General features: G+C 57.9%; 1 protein-coding gene across 2 annotated transcripts in view; it reads left to right on the forward strand.

The window, feature by feature from the left end:
- The window catches only part of TSPAN9 (tetraspanin 9), a 164,262-nt gene that overhangs the window by 83,025 nt on the left and 53,514 nt on the right, over positions 1-27,723 (forward strand). The window contains exon 3 of one of the 2 annotated variants that reach the window (XM_064478934.1): positions 11,202-11,281. In XM_064478934.1, coding sequence (XP_064335004.1) covers positions 11,219-11,281 — 63 coding nt within the window. In that variant the 5' untranslated portion in view covers positions 11,202-11,218. Of the gene's footprint in view, positions 1-10,930; positions 11,282-27,723 lie in introns of those variants that run through there. The other variant, XM_031444297.2, reaches the window with a different exon arrangement.

Genomic DNA, 27,723 nt, shown 5'->3' on the forward strand with positions numbered 1-27,723 from the left:
GTGGTTGGGTGCTGTGCGAGCTCTAGTGTTGCTGGAATTTCTAGGGGTAGGCAGGGTGGGGCTGGGAGTCATTCTGTTGTGGAAACCCAGGGGTCACATTCAGCAATGGAATCTGGGTGTGCCCAGTGCGGCCCTTGACTCACTTTCTCAAGGCTGGTGGATTTGAGGGTGTGGATGGGAGTTTCCGGTCCCTGCAGAGCAGGGCTGCTGTTACAGAGGATGGTCACCCTCCACCCCCAGCTCTCGAGGTCAGCACTCCTCCGTGAGTTAGCTGCTCCTGCCTCCAGCCCCGGGCCACCAGCCCGCTGTGGAGACGTGCTACAGCTGGGCCCGCAGAGCTTAAAATAGCTGTGTGAGCTGGCCGCCTTGCACGCGGGGTGCCCGCCGGAGGCGTGATGGGGCAGCTGCCTGGGGAAGGGGCACCAGTGGCTCTCACCCATGGGGTGGACAGAGTCCTTTGGGGGTTGCTCCGGGCACAGGGCTGGGGGACAAGGGGGCGGTGTGGTTGAGGGCTCAGGTATGTCTGGTGCAGAGGTGAAGCCAAGAGCTTGTCTTTCCTAAGACCTTTTAAGGGAAGGCCTCGAACCTGACCTCAGGGCCTCCCGGCAGAGTCAGAGGCCTTCAGACGCGGCATCCTGTTTGGCTCCGGCCCTTGCTGCTTGCTCAGGGTTAGCCATGTAGGGTTCCGTTCAGCCTAAGTGGGACGAGAAAGCAAGACGCAGAAGTGGGATGGGGGGCGGCTGGGCCAGGTCACAGCCTTGAGTCCCAGCCAGGCAGGCACTGACCACTGGGGCTCCGGCCCCCCTGCTGCCCCCTCCTGGGAGCAAGACAGCACCGAGAGGACTTGGTAGAGACCTCCTCCAGGCTTCCCTTCACTTGGCAACTATTAGTCGAGGACCTGCCATGTGTAAAGCTTTCCTGGCCCTGGAAACACAGCAGTTAATGAAACAGAGCAAAACCCTGCCTTCATGAAGCTTAGTTCTGGTGAGCGGGAGATCGCAAGCCATCGATTAATAAAAAAAGCAAGTTGCCTCGTCTGCTGGGGATAAGTGGTGTGGAAAGACGGGAGCGGGGTGGCACTGAGTGTGCTGGGGGAGGTCCGGAGTTGGACGGGGAGGTCCTGGAGGAGATGGCGTCAGCGGACTGTGACAGAGATGCGAGCTGACAGTGGAGACACCTCAGGGAGGGGCGTCCCAGAGGAGGGAAAGGCCAGTGCGGAGGCTTGACAGTGAGGATCAGCAGGAAGTGTGGCCCGAGTGGAGAGGGTGAGTGGGCTGGACGCGGCGGGTGTGAATGGTGACAGCACGTGAGGACTCTGTCTGTCACCCTGAGAGGGAGATGGGAAGCCGTTGGAGGGTTTTGAGCAGGGCAGGGACCTGGTCTCATCCACGTCAGAGGGCCTGTCGTACGGGAGCTGATGTCAGTGGTCTTTCTCTGGTTACTAGGCCACCCGCGGGGGACCCCAGGAGACCAGACGGAGGGCCACCCATTCCTCCCCCGTGGCCTGCTGGGTTCTTCTCCTTGCCTCGGAGTTTCTTCGGGAGGGAGGACGCTGGGCTGTTACCAGGGGTTGCTGGAACCAGGTTGCTACGAGCCTGTCAGTAAAAGATCAGAAAATTTGCCCACAGGCTGTTACGCTGCCTGTAGCTTGAGACTGGCCGCAGTGGGAGTCCTTACACCATGGGGAGTGGCAGGCACCACAGGTCGCGGCGTGTCCCCTCAGACTGGCTGTTCAGCATGCCAGCCACTGCTGGCCCGTGGCGCCCAGTCTCCCTGGGCGGGGGTTCTGGGGGTTGGGGCCGCTGCCTGCTTTCATCGGCAGGCACCTGTGTATCTGCTGTGCGGGGCCAGAGCACAGGGGATGTGACGGCCGAGGGTGACTTGGGGAGTGCTGGGGGCACCAAAGTTTCCGCAGCATGTCCCACGGAGCGGTGATGAGGGCTTCTCTCTTGTCCCTGGCTGGGCGGTCCTGGAGCCTGGGGCCTCTCACACCACTTCTCCCCTCCCCTCCCCGCCCTCTGCGTGGGCAGGGCGGCTCTGCCCGCCTCTGGATGCAGGAGCAGGGTCCGGCACGGGCCCTGGGAAAACCACTTGGCATAAGGAGGGGTCTGGTTAGGAGGGAGGTGCTGGAGGCGCCGGTCCCAGCCCTGCCACGAAGTTGCTCAGACGAGCCCTCTGCTCCGCGGTCCTGGTCTCCTCACATGTCACTGGGACGGCCGCCCTGCTGTGTCCCCCCCACACACACGGGGTGAGGGCCGCACCTGGAGCCACTGATTCCCAGTGGTCACACCGTGGCACTGGGTGTGCAGACACCTGGGGCCTCTCCTCCAGTGGGAGGGACAACCGGCATATACACACATCCTCCAGGAAGCCTTCCCAGACAGGCGGGGCCTTCCCAGGCAGGGCCTCCAGCCCTTGGCTCATGCCGTCCACTCCGGCTCATGCTTGAGCTGCCCTTTCAGCCTGTGGCTCCTCCCCCCGGTGGACACTGGATCCTCGGTGGCCTGCAGTGGGTGCAGGGAGTCTTCAGTGGTTGGGCATCAGTGTCCATGTCCGTTGTCTTTGGTGCAGCCTGTGAAGGTGCTGGCTGGTTGTCGTGTGTGTGGGTGGAAGCTCTGGGGTGCAGTACGGCCCATGGATGAAGCCCTTTCCCAGCAATGCCTCTCTGCCCCTGCCAGTCAGACCTAGCCCCCCTCTACAGATGAGGAAATGGAAGTACTCATTCATTCATTTGTTCGTTCATTAATTCAAAAACTGCTTACTCTGCTCCGAGAGCTGGAGGTCTGCAGTCCAGTTCACACAGGTGTCCGAGCAGGGCCTGCACCTGACTTCCTGCTGGATAAATGTGTGTGCCGTGCTGTCTGCGGGGACAGGGAGAGTGGGCATCCGTGGAGGATGCGAGATCAAGTGAGGGAGGGGTGGCGCCAGTGCTCAGTGCCTGTTCCTGCTGTGTCTGTCCTGTCTGGCCGAGGCTGCGGGCTGGCATTTCCTCTGGCAGTGGCATGGAGGAGGGGAAAAGCAGGTGTGCCCTGGCGCCCAGGCCGACTGGGATATGGAAGTGCCCCCTGGGGCTGGAGCCTGGGGGATGAGTGACACGCTGCCACCCAGACGCATCAGGCCTGTTGGAGCCCAGCCACATTCTCTAAGCTCCAGGCTGGACATCTGAGCTCCCGGGGTTCAGGAGGTGACCGAATCTGGCTGGTGACCCCAGAGAGGGCCTCCAGGGGGAGGACAGATGGTGGTGATCTAGCAAGGGTGAGCACCCACCAGACAGGCTGAGGGCTGGGTTGCAGGGTGTCCAATTCCTGGGTCGAGCTGAGGACGTATGGTGAATGCGGGTGAGGCTTGGGGTCTGGGAGTGAGGGCACAGGTCAGGGACTTGGGGGCACAGGCTGACAGTACAGCGCTGGTCTTGAACACCAAGCCTGAGCATTTGTCTTAAATTCCTAGGGAGCCAGAGAAGGTTTCGAGCTGGTGAGAGGGGCAGCGTGGCACCCCAGGACTCCGTCTCAGCACAGGGATGGTGGCAGCCTGTGGCAGGGTTAATTAGGAGAGGGACTGAAGGTAGGGGTCTGAGGAGGTGGGGAGCCTGGGGCGGGTGGGAGGCAGAGCTGGGCCAGCAGGAGCCTCTGTTTTCAGGGCTGTGTGTGCCGTTTGCAGCCTGGGCAGGCGTTGAGCAAGTCTGAGCCCCCCTCATGTGTGACTGGGTTACAGCAGGAATGCCCCTGGGTCAGAGCAGCTCAAGAGAGACTGTGGGAAGAACTTTCAGGAACTCTAAGAGTTTTGGTGGCCGGACCGCAGACTAAAGCATGTGGTGGGTGAGCCTTTTCACCTCGAGTACTTTGAGATGAGAACGATGCCTCCAGGCCTGGGACAGACCAGCTGCTGCTCCGAGGCCCCCTCGCCCTGGATGGCAGCCCCTTGGGCGTGGGTCAGCCGGTGGTGGGCGGAAGGGAGGTCAGTGGCAGTTGCCTCACTTTACAAAGTGGCCAGTGGAGGTTCAGAGACTCCACATGACTTCACGCCTATGAGACCTGAGTCCGCAGACAGCCCAGTTCTACCTAACAGGGGTGCCCAGGTGTGTCTCCCCCCACCTCTCGTTCCCTTCAGCTGGGGTGGCGTGTGTGTGCAGCCTCCTTACTCCCCATGGCCTCAGGGCAGGTAGGATCGGGGGAAGTGCTCTTTCTCCGTCTCATTTATAGCATCTCCCAGTGCCACATGGGTGCTGTTCTGCCTGCAGTGGTTCCAGGCTCAGTGGAGGGAGGAGGAGAGGAGGCAGCAGCTCCTGAGTCAGCGGAAGGGTCCCAGCTGCACGGGCCGGCTTGCGGGCAGGCTGGCTGCTGGGTCAGAGAGTACTGTCCTGGCCGGCAAGTCAATGCCCTCCACAGAGTGGTTCAGGGATATTGGATTTGCTGGGTCAGGAAATTCCACTGGAGCATGGCAGTAAACCTCAGCCTTCATCACACTTCCCTGTGCCTGGCGGCCTGGCCTTATCTCATCCTCCCTGAGCCACCTGCCCTCCCTGATAAGTGCTAATCACAAGCGCTTTCTTGCTCCTCTGTGTGCGCGCGTGAATGGCCCCAGGTGTGCCTGCCCCACGCAGTGGGCGAGGGCACGTCTGTCTGTCAGCACAGGGCCTTGCACAGCAGGCCCTTGGGGGGATCCGATAGAGATGCTCATTGGACTTGGGATGAAAGATGGGGCTTGTTTGGAACTTGCCTAGAGAAAAGGGCCTGGGAGCCCAGGGTGGGCAGCTCCCCGGGCGGGCCCCCAGCCTGCGGCCTCTGCTGCACCCACCCCGGGAACCTGCTCCAGGGGGAGGCGTGGGTGCCCTCCGGTGAGGCTCATTCTTCTGAGGAGTGGCTGTCACCTTGCTTGAGACCCCCACAAGCCCTCCCTCTCCGTGTGTGTGCTTGGCAGGGACTGGAGAACCCCTGCTCTGCGCCAGGGGCTGGGGTACAGAGACGCCCCCCGCCCCTGCGCCATGCCCCATGGGCCCACAGTCTGGGGGTGGGGACGTCGATGAACAGGCAGCTCTATGGTAGGACGGACTCGGGTGCTGATGCTCCAAGAAGAGGCCCTGGCCGCCTCTCCAGACCCCTCAGAGGAGGCGAGAGCAGCCGAGATGCCAGCTGGGCTGCGGAAATTAGCAGGCATGGTGCGGGAGGTTCCAAAAGCAAGTGCCAAGGTTGGGCCAGGAGGACATGGTGAGGTTCCTCTGTGGAGGTTAGCCCGGAAGGTGTCAGGGATGGCGTCGCTGGGGCTGGGTGTGGGGGACCACTGGCCGCCAGGGCCGCTTCTGCTCCAACGCCACCTCCCTTCCCAGCCCCCTTTCCGTGAGGCCTCACTCCGGCTGCAGCGTGGACGTGTCCTCCCCGGGCATCCCGGGCCCTCTTCTTCCTCTGGCTTTGCCCAGCTTTTTGCCAACCAGGACCCTCTTCTTCCTGCCCTGTCCTGTCCTGCCCATCTTCCAAGAAACAAATTAGGTCCCATGCTGGGGGCTCAGAAGCCAAGTCAGGCCCAGGTGAACATTCAGGTGTCCTCAGCATGTGGACGGCACGGGGCAGATGCAGTGACAAAAGTAGGCGTGCTGGGCAGAGGAGAGGACGACCAGGACCCAGGCCGGCACCTGCCCTTAGAATCTGAGCCCAGAACACTTTGTATCGACTATGTCTCGTCTTGCATCTTTCTCTGTTCAGTCATGATTCGATGGGGACTGGGACCATATTTACTGTAATAACTATTCTTGTTGATAATGAGAGTAGCGTCTCAATTCACTGAACATCTCCCATGTCAGATGGGCGGCGTGCATTCCATTCACAACCTTCAGTCTCTGTTTTTTACATGCTGCTCGGGAAGTGCGTGTCATCTCCATCTCATGGTTGGGGAAACTGAGATACAGAGCCAGCAAGTGGTCACTCCAGGTTACCCAGCACTTGGGTACTTCACTGCAGATGGCATTTGGACACAGATCCCCCTGGCCCCAAAGCCCGAAGTTTGCAGGACATTGTTCTCTGTGGTCAGGTCGGGCAGTGGGTACAGACTGGGGTCACTGAGGGCCTCTGAGCATACGTTGTCCTTTCTCCCAGATCCGGGCCCAGCTGCCCCACGGTTTGGGGCACTTAGGGTGTGCCGAGTGGGGCTGGCTTTGAGATGATCCCTCCCTACCTCATCTGGTTCCTCACAGGTCCCGAAGCCTCACTGAGAGCTCTCGGCCGGGTCAGGACTGGGATGGCTGGTCTGGAGCTGTGATCCGATCCTTGGAGCTGAGCTAACTGTCCACAGTATCAGCAGCGCATGCTCTGATGGGCCTGCTCACCAGTCCCTCGTAGGGTGTGGACACACGGCCGAGGTCTCTTCACGGGCAGGAGTGGCCTCCACCTTTTGGGCCTTGAGATGTGATGGCAGAATGGGGGAGTCTGCACAGGTCCACCAGGGACTTGGGGCTGGATGCAAGTGCCTTCATCAAGCTGGTCACCCAGACTGGGGAGGACCTGGAATAGCTCTGTCCTCTATCTTGTCCAGTCTCAGTCCTCTCCTTTCCCCACCTCCTGTCTTTCCTGACTCCTCCCCTCTGCTCCATGAGTTTGTGTGTATTCTTGTCTGTCTGTTTCTCCATCCGTCCCAGGCTAGGTCACATGCTGGGGATGTGGCCGTGAACAGGCTGACCATGTGGTCTCACACTCTGTTACCAAAGCTGGGCCCTTCCGTCCCTCCACTCCCTCACTAGGTCCCGATGCCCTCGACAGCCTGCTTCCCAGGAAAATCCCATACACTCTGGCTTGGGTCCCACCCTCTGGTGAGTGAGCTTGGGCTCTCGAGTGGTCCGGGGGGAGAACTTGGGGCCTGGGCCTGGTAGGCTTCCCTGCTTTCCACCTGCCAACCCATTCTGAGCACCTGCCCTGACTGAGGTGGTGACCGGGACAGGCGCCGGGGCTGACACAATGACAGCCCCTGCCTCCTTCAAGAAGCCCCACGGTCAAAGCAGAGGCAGGTGGGCAAACTAATTTGTCTGGACGAGGAGCTGGGGGCTGGAAGGAAAAGGATGAGCCCCTCCCCAGGGAAGAAGGTGGCGGCACCCGGCACCCGTTGTAGACAGCCTGAGTGATTCATCTCTCTCTAATCTTCTAATGCAGATCCTCCTGCTGCAGCCAAACCCTCTTCTTTGTTTGTTTTCCTTATCAGTCTCAGAAACTAAACAAATGACAAGCAAACACAATGACCTTTAGTTCCTTTCTACCCTGACCCTTTTACCATCATGGTCGCCCTTCGTGAACCCTGGCCAAGTCTGGTGACACGTGGCCCAGGAGCTGTTCAATTTCCACAGCCAATAGGAGACCTGCCCCTGTCCTAGACCCTCCTGCTGAGTGAATCTCCCTGCGAACATCCTGGGGTGTGGCCCCTGCTGGGGACCTCTCCATCCTTCTATCTCTCTCTCAAATTTATTGAGGTCATGTTGGTTTATAACATCATATAAGTTTCATAGCATCATAGTTTGACTTCTGTGTACGCAACAGTGTGCTCACCACCAAGACTGTAGTTTCCACCCATCATGCATTTTGCCCTCCCTGCCCCCCTCCCCCTCTGATGACCACTGCTCTGTTCTCTGCGTCCACATGTTTGTTTTTACTTGGTTTGGTTTGGTTTATTTGTTTAAAATCCCACTTATGAGGGAGTTCATACGGAATTTCTTTGACTTACTTTACCTAACTGGTGCAATTCATCCACATTGTCACAAATGGCAGGGTTTTGTCTGTTTTTATGGTGAGTTGTGTTCCATTGTCCACGTGCCACATCTTTGTCCATTCATCCCTCATCCAGCCTTCTTCCCTTTTGACACCGCTGGTAAATGGCTTGCTTAGCAATCAAAGCATTTTCTATTATTGCTGAAGAAGATCTCAATTTGGTAGTTTAAAAACTTGAGGCAAGGTAAATAAGACTCCTTTCTCCCATGATGGTGGCCCTTGTCACACATTCCTTTGGGTGGCGAGTGCCACTCTGTGTCACCCAAATTCTGGCTGAGCCGTAGAGGTGCAGGGTGCCTCAGGAGCCACACATGATGTCAGTACAGAGACACTCAGCGCACGTCCGAAAGGGGGTGTGTGCCGCCCGTCAGCTTGGATTGTGTGCGGGTGGGCGAGAGACCAAAGGCTGCAGGCCTGAGAAATGCAGGGAGGGCAGAGAGCTTGGCATTCACCCTGAAGCCCACACCCCTGCTGCTGCCAGTCAGTGGAGCTGTTACATGTTGACTTCATGCATTCACTTCTCTTCCTCCCCTCTGGGAATTCTGTACTACTGTACTTTTTCTGTGGTTTAAAAAAAAAAAAGGGAAAGAGAAAGGCAGCTCTGCCTTGTTCACATGCTCTGAGACCCTCAAGGGCAGACTATCTTCTAGCTCTTCTGAGCACGACGAGCAGTGGAGGACCAGGAGGGCGGGAGAGGTGGTGTCTCACATCACCTGTTCTCTCTGGTGGTTCCTTTTGCACCTGAGTCTAAGAAGTCAAGGCCACCAGAGCAGCTGATCTGGCCCCTCCACCCTGCTGCCAGGCCCAGTTCCTAGGCCCCCGATGCTGTCATCACATCCTGACTCCTCTGGGGGTGGGCTCTGTGAACCCCATTTTAAAGAGGAGGAAACAGCACCTCAGAAAGGCGAACTACCTTGCCCTGATCACACAGCTAAGAAAATGAGCTCAGAGTGAAGAACAGGCCTCCAGGCTCTCAGTCCAGCTGGTAAATGGTCTCTCCTGCATCAGAGAAGTAACGTTGTGAGAATGAAGTGGCAGCCATGAGCCCCTCAGGGGCTGGTCCGGCTGCAGAGCACAGGGGGCGTTAGCCATTCCTGTCAGGTGGCCGGGGATCCGCCAGGACCCCTGTGCCCACCCAGGGGATAGTAAGGTGCCATGGTTGTGACACATACTGGGTGTCGTGGTTGGGCTGCTATCTGGGGAGGGGGCTCAGAATAGTAGCAGCCCTGCAGGTCCCTTTAAAGAAGCTGAACGCCCGCCCCCGGGGATGCAGGCCTGCCTCTAGCTGGGGAGGTGCACCTCGGGGCCACTGCAACACGCCTGTGATGAGGGTTTTGAAGTTCCTCTGGTTGGAATGAATGCTCTCTCGGCCGCAGCCAGTGTGATAGCTCTATGTTCCTGCCCATGGCCTTGGTGATTAATGTCCTTCTGTCTTCCTGGCTAGAGCTTGTGTATCTGTAGGGCAGGGAGCAGCACACCTCATACCTGTTTCCCCAAGGGCCTGGCACGCTTGGCACAGAGCAGGTGGTGGGTAAATGTTTGGTGGGATCCCAGGAGGACAGTTCACACTCACATACCCGAGGGCAGGATTCGTCTATCCAGCCGTCCTGTCTAGCACCTCTCGGTAGCCAAGCACGGTGTTAGGTGCTGGGATACAGGGCCAGGGAGACACGGCGCTGCTCCAGGGGCTCTGGGCACCCTCTCACTGGTGGCAGAAGAGAGTTGCCCCCACCCCAGTCTTCTAGTCCTCTTTATTGCCAGCTGGGCACGCAGACTTTCGCACAAGCTCGGGATACTGTTGCTGTTTCATAGTAGGATTAAGGGCTCCTCCTGGATGCTCCCAAGCCCCTAGCAAGAGCACCCTTGGTGCTGTGCCCTGACCAGCCCTTATGTGCCAGTGCTGGTATCCCAGAGCACTCAGACATCACCCTTGGCGAGGCAGGATTCGGAGGGGCAAGGCAGGACCTGACCAGAGCCACCTACTCTTCTCAGCTGAGCGGGGGTCCCAGCGAGCACCGCGTCCCGCCCGGAGCGGGGAGCGGTGGAGGGGCTCGCGCAGCTGCAGGAGCCTCCGGAGCCGCGTGCGCGCGCGTGCGCGGAGGGGGCGGGGCGGGAGGCGCGGGTCGCGAGCGCCTTTCCCACACCTCGCACCTTCCCTGCGGTCCTTCTCTCTGCGCGCCCTAGCCAGACACACGTGTGCAGACGCGCGCGCGCGAGTGTGTGTGTATGTGTGTGTAGCCGGCAGACCGTGTACCCGGGTCGGACAGGCCCCGTGAGCACAGGGGGCGGCGGCCAGCTCGACCAAGGCCCCGCTTCTATTCCCTTCCAGTCCTCCCCAGCCCTTTCCTCTGGTCGCCTTGGGTCGTGGTACCTCCAGCCATTCCCCTGCCTTCCCATCCCCTTCTATCCCCCGGAAGAGACCAGCGCCTTGCGGTGAAGGTTCTGGTTCACCCCGGCTCCAGAGCCTTTGACATTTAGCGAAGCTCGCGGCGCACTGGTGTAGGCACAAGGCAGAACGCTAATCCCATTAAAGCTGTGGTGTCATCCGGGAGGGGAGGCTGCCCCCCGCAGGCCTCGCGCTCATTGGCCGAATGCAAACCAGAGGGCGGGGCCGAGGCCCGGGGAGGGGGCTCCGGCGGTTTCGGAGTCCGGAGTCGGGAGTCGGGCCGGGATTTAGCAGGGGGAGCCCAGCGGTTGCAGCTGCGGCGGATCCCTCGGCACTGCCCGCCGCGCGCCCGGGCAGCCCAGGGCCGGGGGCGGCTCGGCAAAGTCGCGGGACAAGAGGAGGCGGGCGCCGGCAAAGTGGCCGAGCCGGCCGGGCCGGGAGAGGTGTGCCCGGGAGCCTTGAGCCCGGCGCCCTGGTGCCTCGCGTGGAGCGGCGGTGCGCCCGGGAGGCGAGCTGAAGCTCTGGAACGAGAAATCAAGTCGCAGCCTCCCCAAAGACGCTAAGTTACGCAGCCAGCCGGTGTCCCGGGAGCGCGCTTGGAGCCGCGCGGCAGAGCCCTCCCGGGCTGGCCGGCGGGGAGCGGGGCGCCGGTCCCCGAGCGCGGGATCCGGCCGGCAGTGCGCCCCGGGACTGAGCGGGGGCGTGCAAGGCTCCTCCGATCCGCCCGCCGCCCGCGCGCGACTCGGGCGCCCCCTCGGTCCCACTCCGGGAGCGATGCCCCCCGCCCCCCGTGCCCCCCGGGAGCGACGCGAGCATGGAGAAGTCGAGTAGCGAGGATTCTTCGATCCACCGGAGTCCATCTTTGGACAGCAAGGACTCGGACTTTGCCAAGCCGTCCACCTCGGGCCGCCCGTTTGGCCGCGGCTTCACGGCCGGCGCTTTCTACGGCACCGCGGGCTCCCGCGGCCAGAGCCGCGCCGAGGCTGGCGTGAAGACTGACAAGTACAATGCACCCAGAGGCAGCAAGTACGTGGTGTTTTACCTGGACCTGTCCTTTGTTTTCCTCCTAGAATTTAAGAAGTGCAACATGGCCAGGGGCTGCCTCTGCTGCTTGAAGTACATGATGTTCCTCTTCAATCTGATGTTCTGGGTAAGTCGTTCCGTGTCTCTGTCTCTTGCCCCCGCTCTTCCTTGCTTAAGCACAGTACCCTCTTTCTCTTCGGAGCTGCATTGCTCTGCTCTCTGCGCAACGGTAAGTGGGGTTTTTGAAAACCACCCCCAGCCCCCCTCGCCTTTCATGCATCTCTCTCTTCCTTTCTCTCTCCTCGTGGCTGAATGGAGGCTGCAACTTGCCTGTGTTCCAGGAAAAGACTTGCTCTGCTCCTAGGAGGCTGCTGAAGTTTGCCACCACCTCCTTCCCCTATAAGACAGCCTTTCTGGAAGTGCCTCCAACTGCAGAATCTGCAGAAATAGGTGTGGGGTCGGAATTTTTAACAGCTGTGACCTTGAGTTGAATTCAGGCAGAAGTGCGGATGGTTTTCTGAGTTTCTTCTCGTGTTCCTCCTGAACACAGTCTGCAGCATTTTATGGGCAGGAGGTGGGGGAGTGGTAGCGGTCACACCCTCCCGCTCCTTTCAGTGAATCCCAGGAAAGGGAGGAGGAGCCCCTGAGCCAGGCTCAGGGACCCTCTTGATGGCCTGCAGATATGCCCCCGAGTTAGGGCTCGTGTGGCGAGAGAGGGCGTGGGAGGGATGCTGCCATTGGGTGGCGGCAGCTGCTTTTGAGGGATTGCAGTGAACTGGGCGGGGAGCAAGCTGGCCATGTGCTCCCACCATGGAACTGGTCTCCGGGAGCCCCAGAGACTGGAAGGGACCAAGGGATGCCCCCATCCTTGGTGAGAGATGATGTTCTAGGGAAGGTGTCAGTGGTGAGGGGGCAGCTTGGAAGGCCGTCTCTGTGCACGTGTGTGCGTGAGCAATACTAGTTAGGCAAATTTGAAAACTTCTTAAATTCACATCTAATTGTTCTGTCATCCCAAATTCTGTCTCCGCCTTTCTTCACCAGAGCCCAGATATAGTCAGCACAGATGTTTGGCTCTGCCCCAGGGCCTGTCTCCTGCCTGCTGGAGGCTGTCAGCTAGCTGCCCACGGTCCAGGAGGAGCACTGGGGCAGGAGTCACAGTGCAGTGGGCTGGAGGTGGTGTGCTTTGAGGTCCAACACTTGTGTGGAGTGACCTACCTTAACTGACAAACTTTTGTAGGTGTGTATGGGTGGGGTGACTTTTCCCATAGAAGGGGAGAGCTCAGGCCTGGGTGGGAAGAAGACTGGGCTCTGGCTTTGGTTCTGTGTTAGCTTTTAGTGTGTGACCTTGGGCAAGTCACTTTATCCCTTAAGGACTGGGTTTCCCGTCCAGTCCAATGGGGGGCGGTCATGATGGTCTCCCTCATAGCCTTATCTCATTAGTTATGGGAAGTCCTGCGTCCTTGCCTTCTCTCTGGGGAGGGAGCCCCCTCCCCTTCTCTTCCGAGGAGCCTGGTCTGAAATCTTTGGGGTTGCGTTTCCCCAGATGTCTCCATGGTCAGGGCCCTCTGTCGCTGCTGTTACGATGTTTCCTGTCCTGTGGCGAGGGTTCTGTGGAGACTGGGGCAGAACTGTTGGAACGTCAGGAATGATCCTGTGGCTGCCTTTGGGCAAGTGCTCCTGGTCCTCTGGCCCGTTTGCCACCATCAGTGTCAGCCCAGCACCGGTGTGTATTTCTCTGGTGCCAGCAGATTTACATGAATGCTGCCCGTTTATTCCGCACAGCTTTCCTCTCTGTCCTTGTTCATAGTCTCCAGCTACCTTTTGACCTTTCTGCCTTGCCCTTCTCTTGCTGGAAAGACCCTCCTGGGATGCTCAGTGCACCGGCCAGTACCTCCCACTCAGCCGCTCTCCTCCCCACCCCCACCCCGCCACCTGCTGGCCATAGTAGGTATAACTGGCTGTCTCCTCTCCTCCAGGATGGTCCCAGCTTAGTTCAGGGACCTCCCCACTCACTAGCACCGTTGTGTCCTGTTCGTAGAAGGCGCTGGTTGCGTGTTTGTGAGTGAATGAGTGGATGGCCAGCGCAGTAAACCCACATTACTGTGGTAAGGATTCCCCAGTCCTACTGGTAGAGAAGACACGTTAGTTCTCTGACTTGCTTGTGATGAAGGCTGTGGGGCGAGGATTGACTTTCCATCTTCCTGAGTTTCACCAGCTGGTCGGTGGAATGGTCTTCCTTTTTGGTCATAGTGAGAGAACTTGCTCTCTCTTCCTAATAAGAAGGAATCTGCTAATTCTGCTTACCAGGCAAGGAGTCACCCTCTCCTGGCCTCTGACTTTTCTGATTACTCAGTATTTTCTGAATCCCCATGACATGCTACGAGCTGGGAAAATCTGTGGGTCTTAGTCCCAGTTCTTTTATGCTAGTAGCGTGTGAGATGATGAAACAGACGTGGAGAGAGACGTAGTAGCGTGTGAGAGGCGAAATGAGACTTGGGAGAGATGGAAAATTTAGCAAAAGAGAAACGATGCTTGTGTTTGCCTCTGCATGTATCGGGGGGTGGAGGAGCAGGTGCTGGCCGGAATTTGGGCATGTGGGCCCCAGTGTTCCACGCGGACAAAGCCTTCCTGCAGGACGTGCTTGGGCCTGGTATGGGAGGAGGGGCAGAAGGGAAAGGGCAGAGGCGCTCAGCCAAAGCAGGTGGGTGTGCTGATGAGGCAGGGCCCCGGGGAGGGGAAGACGGAGGTGAGTGAGAGGGTTGGGGGGTGGGGTGGGAAGTGTGCAGGGCTGGTCAGTGCCGAGCCCTCTGGGACCCGGAGCAGTTGGTAGCAATTATGTAGCCATCACTTTCTAGTCTCATGGCTCTGATCCCCAAAGAAGGCGTTTCTGAGGCATCAGAGTGGAGCCTGAGGCCTGCAGTCAGGAGCTGGAGATCTTCCCCCAGACCCTGAAGCCCACCTGGTAGTTTTCCAAGTCCACTACTGCCACCTCACCCCCAGCCTGCGGGCCGGGGAGGCTTCCCCCGCCCAGGAGAGGTGCAGCTGTCCACAGGCAGCCCCTTGCAGGCCCCAGCGGCCCGGTTCCTCGCCGCCAGGCGGAGCTTTTAGAGTATTGGTATCTGCAGGGCCTGGGTGACATCACCGGGGGCAGGACGGAGGCGGAGCTGTGTGGCCAGCCTCCTCCTCCTGCTTACCCAGGGAAGGGCAGGTGCCTTGCAGGCTGCTGGGCGCCTGCCTGCTGGAAGAGGGGGAGGTGTCCAGGTCTGCCCTGGACTGCCGACCGGGACCAGCCAGTGCTAGCCAGGTTGGCGCCCAGGGCAACATTTCTGAGGGCCTAATATAGATAGTGGGGTAGCTGAGGGGAGTCATCCTGCCTGGCTGGGTCCCACCTCCTCTTCCCCCTGCATGCCCCACCCTGATCCTCAGAACCCAAGAGAATGCTGGCTTCTAGATGGATAGGAAATAGGGGGCCTGAACTGGGACAGAAGTTTCCCCATCCCGAGGGGCCTGTGCATGAGTAATCCAACCCACCCAACGTGTTTCTCCTCATGGGGGTGTTTCCCTCCGTCAGCCCCATCTCAGTCCTCACGGGCCATCTGGTGGAGTACTCCAGGCATAGATTAAGCAAATCTAAGCCCCTCCAGGGGGGGACACAAAAGGCTCACAGCTTTTAACTCTGAGTAGGGGGAGAGAGTATAGGGCTGAGTGCTGGGGGCCTCTGTCTCTTTTTTGGGACAGCGAATTGTGATCCCAGCCCAGCTTCTCCCAACCCAAATCGAGTTCCGGTCTGATTTGGGAAAGGGGGAAGCTGGGGTAGGGCTGGGGTTGCTGGCCTACCTGCCATTCAGGGTAATGGTCCCTTTTCATGCTTGCCAGGAGAGCTGTCCCTTCACTTTAAATCATGGCTGGCAAAGCAGTGACATTCTGGCCTCACTGGAAAGGCTGTTCCTTGTGGATTGCTCCCTTAATAAAGGCCAATTAGCCAAGAAGGCAGTGTTCAGTGTGGCTGCCGGAGCAAGAGAAAGGTTGGCACAGGGCTGCTGGGCTGGGTGCCGGGTGGGCGCCCTGATTAACCTCCCCTAAGTGAGGGCAGGCCTTTGCGGCTCGGCCCCTCTCAGACTGTTTACTTGTCCTCTGGGTGCGGGCAGCTTGGTCATGGCTCTCCAGCCGCATCTGAACACGCGTTCAGTGCTGGCTTGGCCCTGCTCTGGGCACCTCTGTGGACGCCATGGCTCCTCCGTGGTCCGTGGTACCCAGGACAGGATCTGTGCACAATCAGTGCTGGGCAGCCTGGTGTGTCCTGAGTCTGGGCTGCCTTCTGTCTGGGAATGGAATTTGGAGGGGATGCTGAGGGGTCTGAATGGGATCTGAACAGGTTCAGGCCTGGCCTCTCCAAACAGGAGGTGCCGGCCAAGCCGGGCAGCAAGAGGCATGTAGGGGCTCCTGGAGTGCTCAGGTGTGAGGCATCCTGCCGGCTCCCCAGAGGGCGGTGACAAGTAGGTCCCTGGGGTGGGGCAGGCATGGCTCTGCTGGGGGACGTGGGTCAGATGGAGGGCCAGGCGGATGCCCCGGGACCCCGGAACGTGGCCGTGAAGGAATGCCGGCTTTGTGTTCGCTTCCTTTCCAAAGCATTAAAAATTAAACTTCCTTGTCTTGATAGCTATTTTTAAATCATGTCAGAGCCAGCCTTGTGTCAGTCAGGAGGGGGTGGGGAGGGAGAGGGCGGAGAAGAGAAAGTCCCGCTGGGACAGGAGGAACACTGTCACTTTGCGGAGGAGAGGGCCACACGTCTGTCCCCCATCCCACTGCCACTGGGCAGCACAGAAAGGAGACCTCCTCCACAGGCTTCTCTGAGGATGGGGGCCTCACCGTCCCCTCCGGTGCCTCCCTGTGCCTGGCTGCCCTTGGCTGAACTTGGCGGCGGGCTGTGGGGCTTACTGGGCTACGGGGTCCCAATGGGGCCCATTCACTCATGCCACAACTATTTCCTGAATGCCCGCTGCATGCGCAGGAGCCTCCAGTGCTGGGGACGGGCTGACTGGGCTAGCACAGGGCAGATCGGCTTTCTCGGGCCAGGAAGTCGCGGAATGGAGAGGTCATCCTGCTCGTCATCTGCTGAGCATTTGAACACAGGGCTGCGAAGCAGGAGTGAGAGCGTTCTGGGCAGGGGCAGCAGCAGGCCTGCACCGGCGTCCCGGGGCCTGACCTGGCCCATCCTTTCCTTCCTCACCTCTCTGGTAAAAGGTTTGCATCCAGCAGAAATAAAGGGGGGAGGAACACAGCCTGTGTTTCTTAGGAGTATCCGAGTTTGGAAAAAAGAATTAGTGAATTATGTTTTTTCTGTTTCTTCTATTGAAAGGGCTGATTGGGTGCTCTGTGGCGAGTGTGCTCGGTGTGCGTTTACTGAGCACCTGCTGTAAGCCAGGTTCCCTGCAGGAGTCAGACATATAAACAGGTGATTACAGTTTTGTGCTGTAGGGCTCAGTAGAACTGCTTAGCAGAGCAGTTAGCACTGCTTAAGAGCGACGAGATACAGGGTGACAGAGGCACCGCTGCATTTTGATGGATGAATAGGAGTTTGCTAGGTAGATGAGGATGGGGGTCGGGGCCAGGGAGAAGGGTGGTCCAGACGGAGCCTCCTGCACGTGTGAGATGGGCTGAAACCACGGAAGCAAGGGGAGGTATCTGCTGGGTGGTCCCCATGGTGCATGGCTTCTCGGGGCGGTGAACTGGCCCGGTTCTGAGGACAAGGGGCTGCGGGTGCTCTGAGTTGGTCTGCAGGGCTCTGAGGAGAGGGATATTTTGCTTTTCTGGCGGAGGCCACCATGACAGGTCTTACTGTGCCGCTCAGGCCTCGAGCTGTCGCTTTAGGTAATCCAGCTCACAGGACACCCGTCCCCTCCCCTCGGCCTCTGCCTTCCAGCTGCGACAACATGCCCGCTTATGGGGCTCCAGTTAGGAAGCTTTGAAGCGGAGGGAAGTCCATCAGGCAGAATTAAGTCTTCTGAGCCAGCTTTGTCCCTGCTGAAGCTAATCTGCCGGCAGGAGTGACTGGGGTGGAGGCAGGGATGTTAAAATGGCACGTGGTGGGGGTAGAGCTCAGTGGTAGAGCGTTTGCTTAGTGCGCGAGGTTCCCAGGGGACCTGGAATCTCTTTTAGCGTGGTCGGTCGTCTCTTCTGTTCGATGGGTTCTGCCTCCTCCTCCCTTGGGCCTTGCAAACGTTGATGCCTGTCAGGAGACCCAGTGAGGGCTGCAGTGGGGTTTCAAATCCTCTCCCTCGCTGCGTTGGGCAACTCGGCACCAGCAGGAGGCCCTGTTTTGGTGCCTAGTGGTGGAGTGACTGCCTTCAGAGACCTTCCTGTCTGCTCTGGGTTCTTCCTGAGGGTGTAGGTTCGTATCAGCCAGGCAGCTCTGTACACGAACAGAGGCCGTGGGCCTTGGCCCACCGACCTGCTGCCTCAGAGTCGCCGGGAATGAGGCCTGTGTCCTGGAGCGTTGCTTCCCCTCTTGGTCCTGGGATTCCTCATGAGTGGCAGCATCACGTGTACCGCAGGGCCGTGACAGGGCCCAGGTGAGGCCGCACGGGCATCATGCAGGTACTGGCGCTCAGTGCTGAGTGGCCGCAGGAACTGTCACTGTCCTCCTGCAGGGAGAGGAGAGGAGAGGGTGGGCACAGGTGCCTGGGGGCTGGCGTGACAGTGCCGGGCGGGGGTTTGGAGCCTTGTTAGGCTGGGGACAGTTCTGGATGTCCTCTAGTCTCAGGGATATGTGGGAGAAGCGGGGAGGCAGCTCTGTCCGAATGGAGGACAGGGGTAGAAAGCAGTGGTCCCAGACCCCGGGGCCTGCAGCTGCCCTGCCGCACTGGACCCTCCCCTGCCTCCCTGTGCTCCTGGTGTGATGAATCGGGCCAGCTGGGCCTGTGTTTACAGGGCAGGGTCCTGTGGGACCCCCGAGGGCAGGTCCCGCCTGCTGGCACACTCAAGCTGCCTGCTGGGCAGCTTGGCCATGACCTGAGCTGACAACAGTCAGGCCCTGGGGGCTCCAGGTCACTTTACTAACCAGAAAAATGATTGCTTAAAACTTTTTTCAAACTGTAAACTGTATCACGTCTAAATTCATATAGTTTAAAAATTTATATAACAAACACGTACCCACTATGTGGTTTAAGAAACGAAACATTCCCCTCGAAGCTCTGTGTGGCCCTCCCTGCACACGCCCCGGCATCTTTCCTGGAGAGAATCGTTCTCCTTACTTTTTGTGTTAAGCGTATTTCTTTATATACTTTCCTCATGTGTAGGCATCTTTAAAAAGCACATCATTTGGTTTGGCTCGTTTTTAAAATTTGATAGATAGAAGCATTGGGAACTTTTTAACATTCGGCGCTACGCTTATCGATTCACACGTGTGATGAGAGCGTGCGTTTGCACCGCTCCGTGGGGGTCCCTTATGTGAACCTGCTGCTGTGTGTTTGGTCGGCGATGGCATTCTGGTTGCTTCCTTCTTTTCAGACACGCTTCTGGGAACCTCCTGGTATGAGCCTCCTGGCGCACGCATGTGGGCGCGTCTCTGGGCAGCACTTCCCAAAGTGTCTGTGCGGGAGCAGCTCTTTTCCCTGCAGCTCCGAGGCGTGGCTCCGCCGCGCGTGACCGGTACCCAGCTCAGGCCACAGGGGCTCCCCTGCACGCGTATGAGCTCGTGGATCACGCACTGGAATGTTCTGGTCATATCGAATGGCTGTGAAGTCCCTCAGCATTGAGCACATCCGTGGACCACACTTGGAGAACTGCTTCAGGGTCCGTAGCAAGGAATGGCACTGCTGAGTTTTAGCATCTGTACGATTCTGCTTGATCAGAGAATGCCAGGTTGTTTTCCAAAGTGGATGTATCAATTGACATTTCCACCAGTGGAATGGCGATTGAAAATGGAAAGTTTTGGGCATTCTCCAGTCCAGTGGGTGTAAAATGCTATGCTATGTTTTAAATTTGCATCTCTCTGACGACTAGTGAACATCTGCTCACAGATTTATCCGCCATTTTTCTCTGAATGCCTGTTGATGCTTTTGTCCATTTTCCTATTGAGTTGTTTGCTTTTTCCTACTAACTTTTAGGAGTTTTATTTATGTTCTGGATTCTCATCTGTTGTCATCTAAGTGCACCACAAACATAGTTTACACTTCCAGTGTGTAGCTTGTCCTGTCCCTTTCTTCAGAGGTTTGATAAACAAATTCTTCCAATTAATATAGTCAAACTTATCAACCTCTTTTCTTTGTGAGATTGTACTTTTTATGTATTATTTAAGAAATACATAGTATCTCGGGGACGTCTTGAAGTCCCTGGTAATAGGACAGTGCTTGTCACAACATAATCGGCACTTGTGAATTTTTGAACGAATGAGTGAGTGATCAAAGATGACTCCCTACATTTATTTATGAGAACTTTTCTTTTCACATTTAAGCGCTTGGTAGATCTGGAATTCATACCTGTGAGTGACGTGAGCAGGGCTCCGACCCCTCTTCCCCACACAGCAGATGAGCTGTCCGAGCCCCGCCGACTGGCCGGGCCCGTCTCCCCACTGACCTGTGTGTTCCGGCTGCACCACGCAGCTTTCCCTGTGCTACGCTTTTTTTTTTTTAATTGCAGTATAGTCAGTTTACAATGCTGCGTCCATTTCTGGTGTGCAGCATCATGGTTCGGCCATGTGTATACATACATATATTCCTTTTCATATTCTTTTTCATTATAGGTCATTACAGCATGTTGAATATAGTTCCCTGTGCTGTACAGTATGAACTTGTTGTTTATCTATTTTACATGTAGCAGTTAGTATCTGCACATCTCGAACTCCCAGTTTACCCCTCCCCACCCCCTTTCCCCCTGGTAACCGTGAGTTTGTTCTCTATGCCTGTGACACACCGTCTTGATTATCACCGCTTTATAGTAAGTCTGCGTCAGTAGGTGGGTGTACCTACTCATCTTGTACTTTTCCAGAATGTTCTGGCTATTCGTGGCCCCCCTCACTTTTTTTTTTTTTTTGGCTCTTTGTTCTTTTGTGTAAGTTTTGGCATCAGTTTGTCTAATTTCACCAGAGATCAATCGATCAGCTCCGCCCCCTCCCCAGCCCCGTCGGTCTTTTCAGTGGCCTTTCATTGAGTCTGTTGATCAGCTTGGGAGAACTGCCGCCTTTGTGTTGCATTCACGCGTATAAATTGTATTCCCGTCGTGTGCCTCTCTTCACTGGCATGGTTTACTCTGCGTATTAGGCCTCTTTAATTGTGTTCTCCGTGAAGGTCTCATATGTCTTTAAGTGCGGGCCTTGGACTCTCCGTCCTGGGCTAGGGCCCCCTCTCCCCTCAGTGCAGCAGGTCTCCTGTGCACACGAGACAGAGAAGGTGGGAGGCCAGGGACGCGGCAGCCCCTCCGGCCACTCCCCGTCATGGAGCGGCCAAGCCTGGAGCTGGGCACGTCCCTAGGTCACCTCATTTCCCTCCGTCTCCGATGACAAGAAGAGTGACTCCTCCCATCTCGCCTCCGAGGAGATGGGACCTCTGAGAGGTTAGGGGTTTTGTGCCAGGTCCCTGAGCTGGAAAGGGAAAGAGCTGGGCTTTGAACCCAGGCCACGCGGTCCCTGAAGCCCATGTTCTGTCTGCGTCCATCTCTGGAAAGTCATCCTGGTCCAGCCCCTTCCCCTGCCCACTTTAGAGGGTCCCGTGCCTGCAGTTTAGTGCTGTGATGACGGGTCCAGAGCGATGCACATTTGGATAGGACTCGGTGAACCACTTGTCTTCCTTCCGCCGGTCCCAGCCCCAAACAGAAGTGGGTGAGAAGGTGAGTGGTCCTCAGGGATTTCTCAGATCAGTGGACCGTCAGCTGTGCACAGGGTAGGTTTCTTGATCTACTTCTGTGCCTTTTAGGAGAGTACCCTGGACCGAAAACGATTTTTTCCACAGCCTCCCAAGCATGACCCTGCGTGTGGTGCTGTTGAGTATTTTGGATTCCGCTTACGTCCTAACAGCAGGGTTTACTGCTGTCGCTTTACAGTCCTGCTTTAGTATTTTGTGGCTCGTTCCGCCTTCTGCTAGCATCATCCAGGCCCTTTAAATCACGCAGCTCCTGGGAGTGGGCAGTGGCGTCTGTGCGTATTTGGGGACGGTGAGGGTGGAGGCGTTGTCACCCAAGGCCACGGGCAGGAGGAGGTGCGTGTCAGGGGCCTGTGTCCTGCCGCTTTGCCTTGTTTGCTCATAGTGGGTGCTCAGGAGATGTGCTGATTTGTGGGCTGACTGTGAGCTGCGCTGGGATGCTCGGAGAGGGTAGGGCCTTGGGCAGACATGGTGAGATGCCCCTTGCAGGGGATCCCCTATAAAGAACAGTTGGGGTTTACCTCAAGGAAAGGCTCCAGGCAATGGGGCAGCTGTACTGGCCTCTCCCTGGCAGATCCCACTTAGCCAGGCAGGACCCCTGCGGCCCCCGTACTCACTGGCTTGGAAGGTGGCTTGGTGACCATCATCTTGTTCTAGCAGGCCCCTTGTGCGTCCCCCTACCCTGGCGGTTCACGTACAGTGTTCTCCTGAGGACCCTGGGAAATACCGTCACCTTCATGGTGCTTATCTCCCAGGAGCTGAGGACCACTAGAGTCTGGCATTTGGGCCCATGGCTGCCATGTGCCCTGCGACCTGGCTCAGAGTGGGCCCCTGGCGCGGGTGGTCATGACTTGGTTACTCCACAATGATGGAGGAGGGTGCAGATGATGCCAGCTGTCACTCTGTGCCTCAGTTTCCCTTTCCGTGGGGAGTTAAGAGTAAAGTGGGGCGGTTTGAGAAACGGTTCTGGTGCGAGAAAGGAGCAGGAGGAGGCTGTGAAAGGAACAGTGAAGGAGGGAAGGTTGGGTTGGGTTCATCCTCCGGGAGAAGAGGAGCAAGGGAACGGGTTTAAGTGGGTCTCTCTGTGTCAGAGCCTGAGGCTGTGTGTGAGGGGGGCTGCTGGGCAGATCGGTACAGAACCCCCAGACCAAACCTGACCCGGGCTCCACATGGCTTGTGTTTGAGTCAGATGGAGTGGCGCCTTCTCCTGCCCTCTGCTCCCCTGCCCCCCGCACCCAGGGCAGGGAAGTCCCTTTCAGAAGTCTCAGCACGCAGGACCCCGTGGTCCAGAGTAGGAGCCAGAAGGGGTGGGGTCAGGGGGTCGCTGGTGTGTGTCTGTCTCTGGGTGAAGATTCCGTGGTAGCACGGAGGTGGGGCAAGTGTCTGAAGGTTTTTAAATGTCCTTGTCCTCCACTGGTCTGATTCTGCATCTCATCTTCCCCTGAGATACCCAAGCTTCCTGTATGTACGTGTATCTGTGTGTGTGGACATATGCATACAAACACTGTGCAGTATTTTAAAAATTATATAATTTCTATGTATTTGTATCTTCAATTTCAACTGTAACACTGGAACTTACATATCTGAAATGTAAATTTCAGAAAAAAAAACTTAGACTGCCCTCTTAACCCTCATAACTGTAAAATAAAGTTCCTAGTAGTACTTTGTTATGAAACACACGTCATACAGTATTTATGTACAAACGTACATGCATGACTACGTAAACATTTAAAAACGGATTTACAGTGTAATTATGCGTGTCTATATTTACATATTTATGAATATGTGTGTTTAGTGAGACTCCCTCCAAGGGTGTGTGGCTGTCCTCATCTGAGCGTCCCCAGCGCTAATGGATTCTGGGTGAGCTGAGGCTCTCAGATGGCAAGGACTGCACACAGGCGTGGCTGACCTGGGAGCACGGAATGTCTCTCCCCATTTGTCTCTATCTGTGAACAGTCCCTGGCAGTGTTTGGCATCTGGGGACAAATCAGTTTAGCAGACCCCTCTTGTTCTTGCTGGCCCGGCTTTCTTTTCCCTTGTCTGGGTACCTGCCCTCCTGCTTTCTCCCTGCAAGTCTGTCAGTATCTATGAAGGAGCTGAGGTTTGCTCACAGGCCAGAAAGGAACGTTAAGCAGCAGGCCACACACGGGCCAGGAGCCCGGGCTGTGCCGGGGGCCCAGGTACCAGGTGCTGACGGTGAGCTTGGTCCTGTGGACTGTCCGGATCCATCAGTCCTGCTGTTTTGAGCCCTTGGATCTCATGGCCCAAGAGTTGGCCTCCTGGGAGAGGGAGTCTGTGTGGGCACAAGCCCACCCCTGGCCAGGGGCGAGCGGAGCAGAGCACCCTGACTGGCGGATGAAGCCGTCTGCACTTGGGAGGAGGAGACTCAGAGAGGGAAGGGCAAAGCGGCAGGTGTCTGCTGACGTGCTCGGCCCCCCCGGGTGCCAGATGCTGCTGCTGGGATTTGCTCGTCCCCTGGGATGTGTCATCCCCCATGAGGGGGAGACGGCGTTGGAGACCCAGCCACTCCCTCACCCAGCGGCTCTAGTTCCAGTTGCTTGGTGCCCCTTCTGCCTCGCTGGTGAGCTCAGCAGCCCCTGTGCTGTGTTTGGTGCCCGTTCGTGCCATCCAGGTGCGTCTGAGTCACTTAAAGGCAGGTGTTCCAGGTTTCTCAGAGGCAGGACACCCTTCGGGGAGTCTCCCAGCAAACCACACCTGTGGGTCCTACTTATCAGCCCCTTTCCAGCCCTGTCCCCGGTGACTGCCATCGGGCCACAGGACCGTTCAGCCGATGCTCTGAGGGGTTGCCAAGTGGTGCTTCTGTGTCTTTTCAGCCCAGCCCTGTGGTTTCTTGACCTTCCTTAGTGCCAAGTCCTTGAATTCCCCAAAACGTGTCCTCAGGGATGAATGCAGGTGGGCTGACCCCACGCTGCACGTCCCACCTGAATGAGATGGGGAGGTAAGGTGAGAAGGGGAGCCCGAAGCCAGCAGGGAGAGAACCTGGAACCAGACCCCTGCTTGCCTCGTGCTGCCATGTGTGTGGACCCCACGAAGGAGATGCGTGTGGAGGAGGAGGTGGTCCTCCTGAGGGGACCCACCCGTGAGGTGGAGGGGCCCACTTGCGCAGGGTGTCTGCTGTGTCCTGGTGTGTGCTCGGTACTCTCCTGACTGTGGAGAGCAGTGTCAAGGTGTCCTGTCTGTCTTCTGGGCGGAGCAGGCTTCCTGGAGGATGAGAGGCGTACAGCTGGGGAGAAGGCAGGGAGGGGCAGGAGGACAGTTGTGTGAAGGGGTTCTGGATCGGGGGGTGGAACATGGAGGACGTGGAGGCAGGAGAAGTAAGGTGATACTAGAAGCCAGAAAAAGGGACTTAAGCGTGGGGTTTAAACCAGATTGTGGGGGGCAAGGCATTGCCCGAAGCGCTGTCCCTTCTAGCTGGCGGGCTGGAGACTGCAGGTGGCGGGTTTGGAGAGCAGGTCAATGTGGCCGGCAGACTCCGACACCCTTTTGCAGGGGGATCAAAGGACAATGAGGCTGCTGGTGGGAAGGTCTCGAGCCTTCTGGGCTCCATACAGTGCGCAGAAGCCTGGTGTTCTCTCTGGGAGATCAGAGGCCCCGCCTGCTGAAGGGAGGCTTCCCCGCCTGTGGGACAGGGCTCATCAGACCCAAATCAGAGTGACAGCTTGTCAGGCCTACGAACCTGGGCTCTGGGCAAGAGCTCTGTGATGTCTGTGCCATTTAGGACACCCATCCTGACTGGTCCCTGAGGTCTAGGGGCCCAGCGGGGAAGAGGGGGGCCCACGGGGTGCGGGGAGGGGAAAGGGACGTTGGTGCTGTCAGAAGAGCTGAGCGCACCAGGTGCTTGATTTGTTACCATTTATGGCAGCCAAAGAGAGCAGCGCGAGGCCCCCATCCCCTCCCCTTGCCTGGAGCTCCCCTCCTTCTGCCCCTTTCTCAGCCTGCCTGATGGGAGGAGGGGCGTCTGTGTGAAAAGTGCATGTTTCACTCAAAGCTGCGGGTCTGCATCAGGAGCTGGGGGAGGAAGATTGACAAGATTCTCAGCATCACTGTTTTGTTTCCTCTCCTCCCTCCTGGATGGAAGCTCCTCACATCTTGTTGGGGTGGATGGGTGGGATGGGCTGGACAGCCCCTCCAGCACCTTGTGAAATCCTGGTGGGTCTGGCCTTGCAGCCTACATTTCCTCCCCATTTCTAGAAGTGCGGAGTCCTGCGTTTCATGTAGGGTGTACACCAGTTAACCCTTCTGCTGCCCCAGGTGGCAGAGTGGGAAAGAGCAGCAGATGGGTCACAGAGAACTGCGTTGTAGTCCCAGCGGTTGCTAACTGGTTGTGTGACCCTGGGCAAGTTACGTCCCCTCTCTGAGCTTAAGTCTCCACATCTGGACAGTGATGGACTTGGGCCAGCTCATCTCTAAGATCCCTTCAGGCTCTGACATCCTGTGATTTCACACTTGTTTTTATGCACCCTTTGTGTTTTCAAAGAGCTGGTGATTCTTGAGATACTTACCTTCCTCTTCCTCCGGTGGTGGAGTGAGGGACCAGGGATGGAGTCCTTTTATCTCACAAGTGGGGAAACTGCGGCCAGAGTGAGGGAGCACTCACTGAGCAGGACTGGGTGTGTGCTCGCGCTGGAGCTTGCTGTCTGAGCCTCAGGAAGCTGCCCCAGATCTGCTCGGCCTTGGGGCTCGGGGCTCCGGGCCAGGAGCCTGAAGCTTCTTTGCTGTGGGGCTGGGTCCAGGCACAGGGGCTCCTGGTTTCTGTTTTCCCCTGAGGGCAGGATGAGGTGGGAGCCTGGCTGGGGACTCAGCCACAGCCATGCCGGGTTTTGCACCCCCACCCCCAGCTCCCTGCCAGGGAGGGTCATCACCGCCACCCAGGTAATGAGGGTCGGGCTGCTTTATTAAACAGCCCAACTCCGGAGAGGAGCTTAGCACCCGCGTCTGACACACAGAGCTGTGTGGCTCCCTTCCTATTGTTAGAAGCTTTAATTACGATTGTTCCAATTCCACCCTCCAGCATTCGTCACTAGGACGAGCTCTCTTTCCTCCCTGCATCCCCAGCCCCCTGAGCAGTGGCTTCGCTGCTCAGATGCTGCTCAGATGACGAGTCCCTCTGCCTCCCACCTCCATCTCCGCCACCCTCTTCTAGAAGCGGCCCAGGACCACCCATCCACCCCGCCCCGGATATACTCCCAGCGGCCGCCCTTTGAAAAAGCAAACAAACAAACATCCCCACCCCCAAACTCACAGCTCCAGGCTGCGATGCTGCCCCTTAATTGTGGGCACAGGGACTTCCCCCCACCACCCCGAAAAGGGCACACACTTTCGTGTCCCTGCCACCACCGGCTGTGTCTCCCTGTTCTCTTGAGCCTGGCCTCTGTCCTTCTGATTTGTCAGAAGGACCATGGGCGAGCGTGGGAAGAGCCTTGTCGGGATTGCGGCCCCCGCAGCTCTGCATGGCCTCCCTGTGAGGACCAGCTTCTCACCTGCAAAGTGGGAGTGAGCCTCAGTCCCTGGCTGGCCCACCTGGGGAATTGTCTGGAGGAGCCATTGCTCGTGAAAGTTCTCTGAAGCCTGTGGAGGATGGTGCTGATGTCAGCTGGGACGGCTGTCTTGCTCTGTCTGTAGCTGTCTCTCGTCCCGTGTCTGTGTTTCTGCCGCCGCTGTCCTGGTCTGGGCGGCCAGACAGCCACACGTGGCTTTCTCCCTGAGGGATTTTTCCCTGCAGGCAGCTGCTGTGAGTCGGACCTCTGTCTGTGGTTCTGGTTCCTGCAGCCTGCCCGCTGGGGGCCCACAGAGGTTGACACCCCAGCGTGGCCGCCCAGCAAGTGGGGTGGTGGGAGGGGACCCTCCCAACATTCCAAGGCTCTGTGCTGGGTCAGAGGGGGAGAAAGTGGGTTGGCCCCGGGGGAGCTACAAACGCCAGATGGATCCTCTCCGTCTGCCTCGTTCAGGCTCATTGCTGCCATCAGGGGTCCCTGAGATGACTGTGGGACACTGTGTGTGTCCCAGCATCACTGAGGCGGACCCTGCCCTTGTTCCCTGCCAGGGTCTGTGCTGGAGGAGGCTCCAGGGTCCCTGCGTCCACTCTCCAAGCCCAAAGTCTGTGCTGTGTTGGGCGAGGGTTGAGCACATTTACACGCTTGGGTTTAACTGCCCCGTGAGGATACTCAAACTGGGCCCCCCTCCCCAGTCCTCTGACAGACAAGCAGACTGGCTCCTGCCCTATCGGAGGAGGTGGGAAGTGGGTTTGAGGGGCAGGGCGCAGAGTGGAGCTCTCATGCTGGCCTGAATCACATGGACCCACCCCGAGGAGACCAGGAGGCCCTTTGCTTCCCCCAGACGTGAGCAGAGCCCCCTGGGCGCTTAGACCCATGCAGGTGAGTCTGGGGGCTGCTCCTCCAGCTGAGTCCTCCCCCGTTTTATACCATCTCTGAAAAAAGCACCTTTTCCCCTCAGGGGGCTTGAACCAAGTGTCAAAAGCCTTTTTTTGCTTTTAGGGAGACTGAGTTTTAGAGGGGAGGTGTTATGGGGGGTCCCAGCCACACAGGGAGTAAATGAAGCCCACAGGCTATGGCGGAGCCCAGAGTGCCCAGGGGGCAGGAACCCACGAGTATCAGGTGGTCAGGACAGGCCTGGCTCTGGGGCTGGGTGGATCCCTGGGGGTCAGCTGCTGCTCCTGCCTGCTTCCCAGCCA

This window comes from Camelus dromedarius, chromosome 25 (genome assembly GCF_036321535.1).
Source record: "Camelus dromedarius isolate mCamDro1 chromosome 25, mCamDro1.pat, whole genome shotgun sequence".
Classification (NCBI taxonomy): domain Eukaryota; kingdom Metazoa; phylum Chordata; class Mammalia; order Artiodactyla; family Camelidae; genus Camelus; species Camelus dromedarius.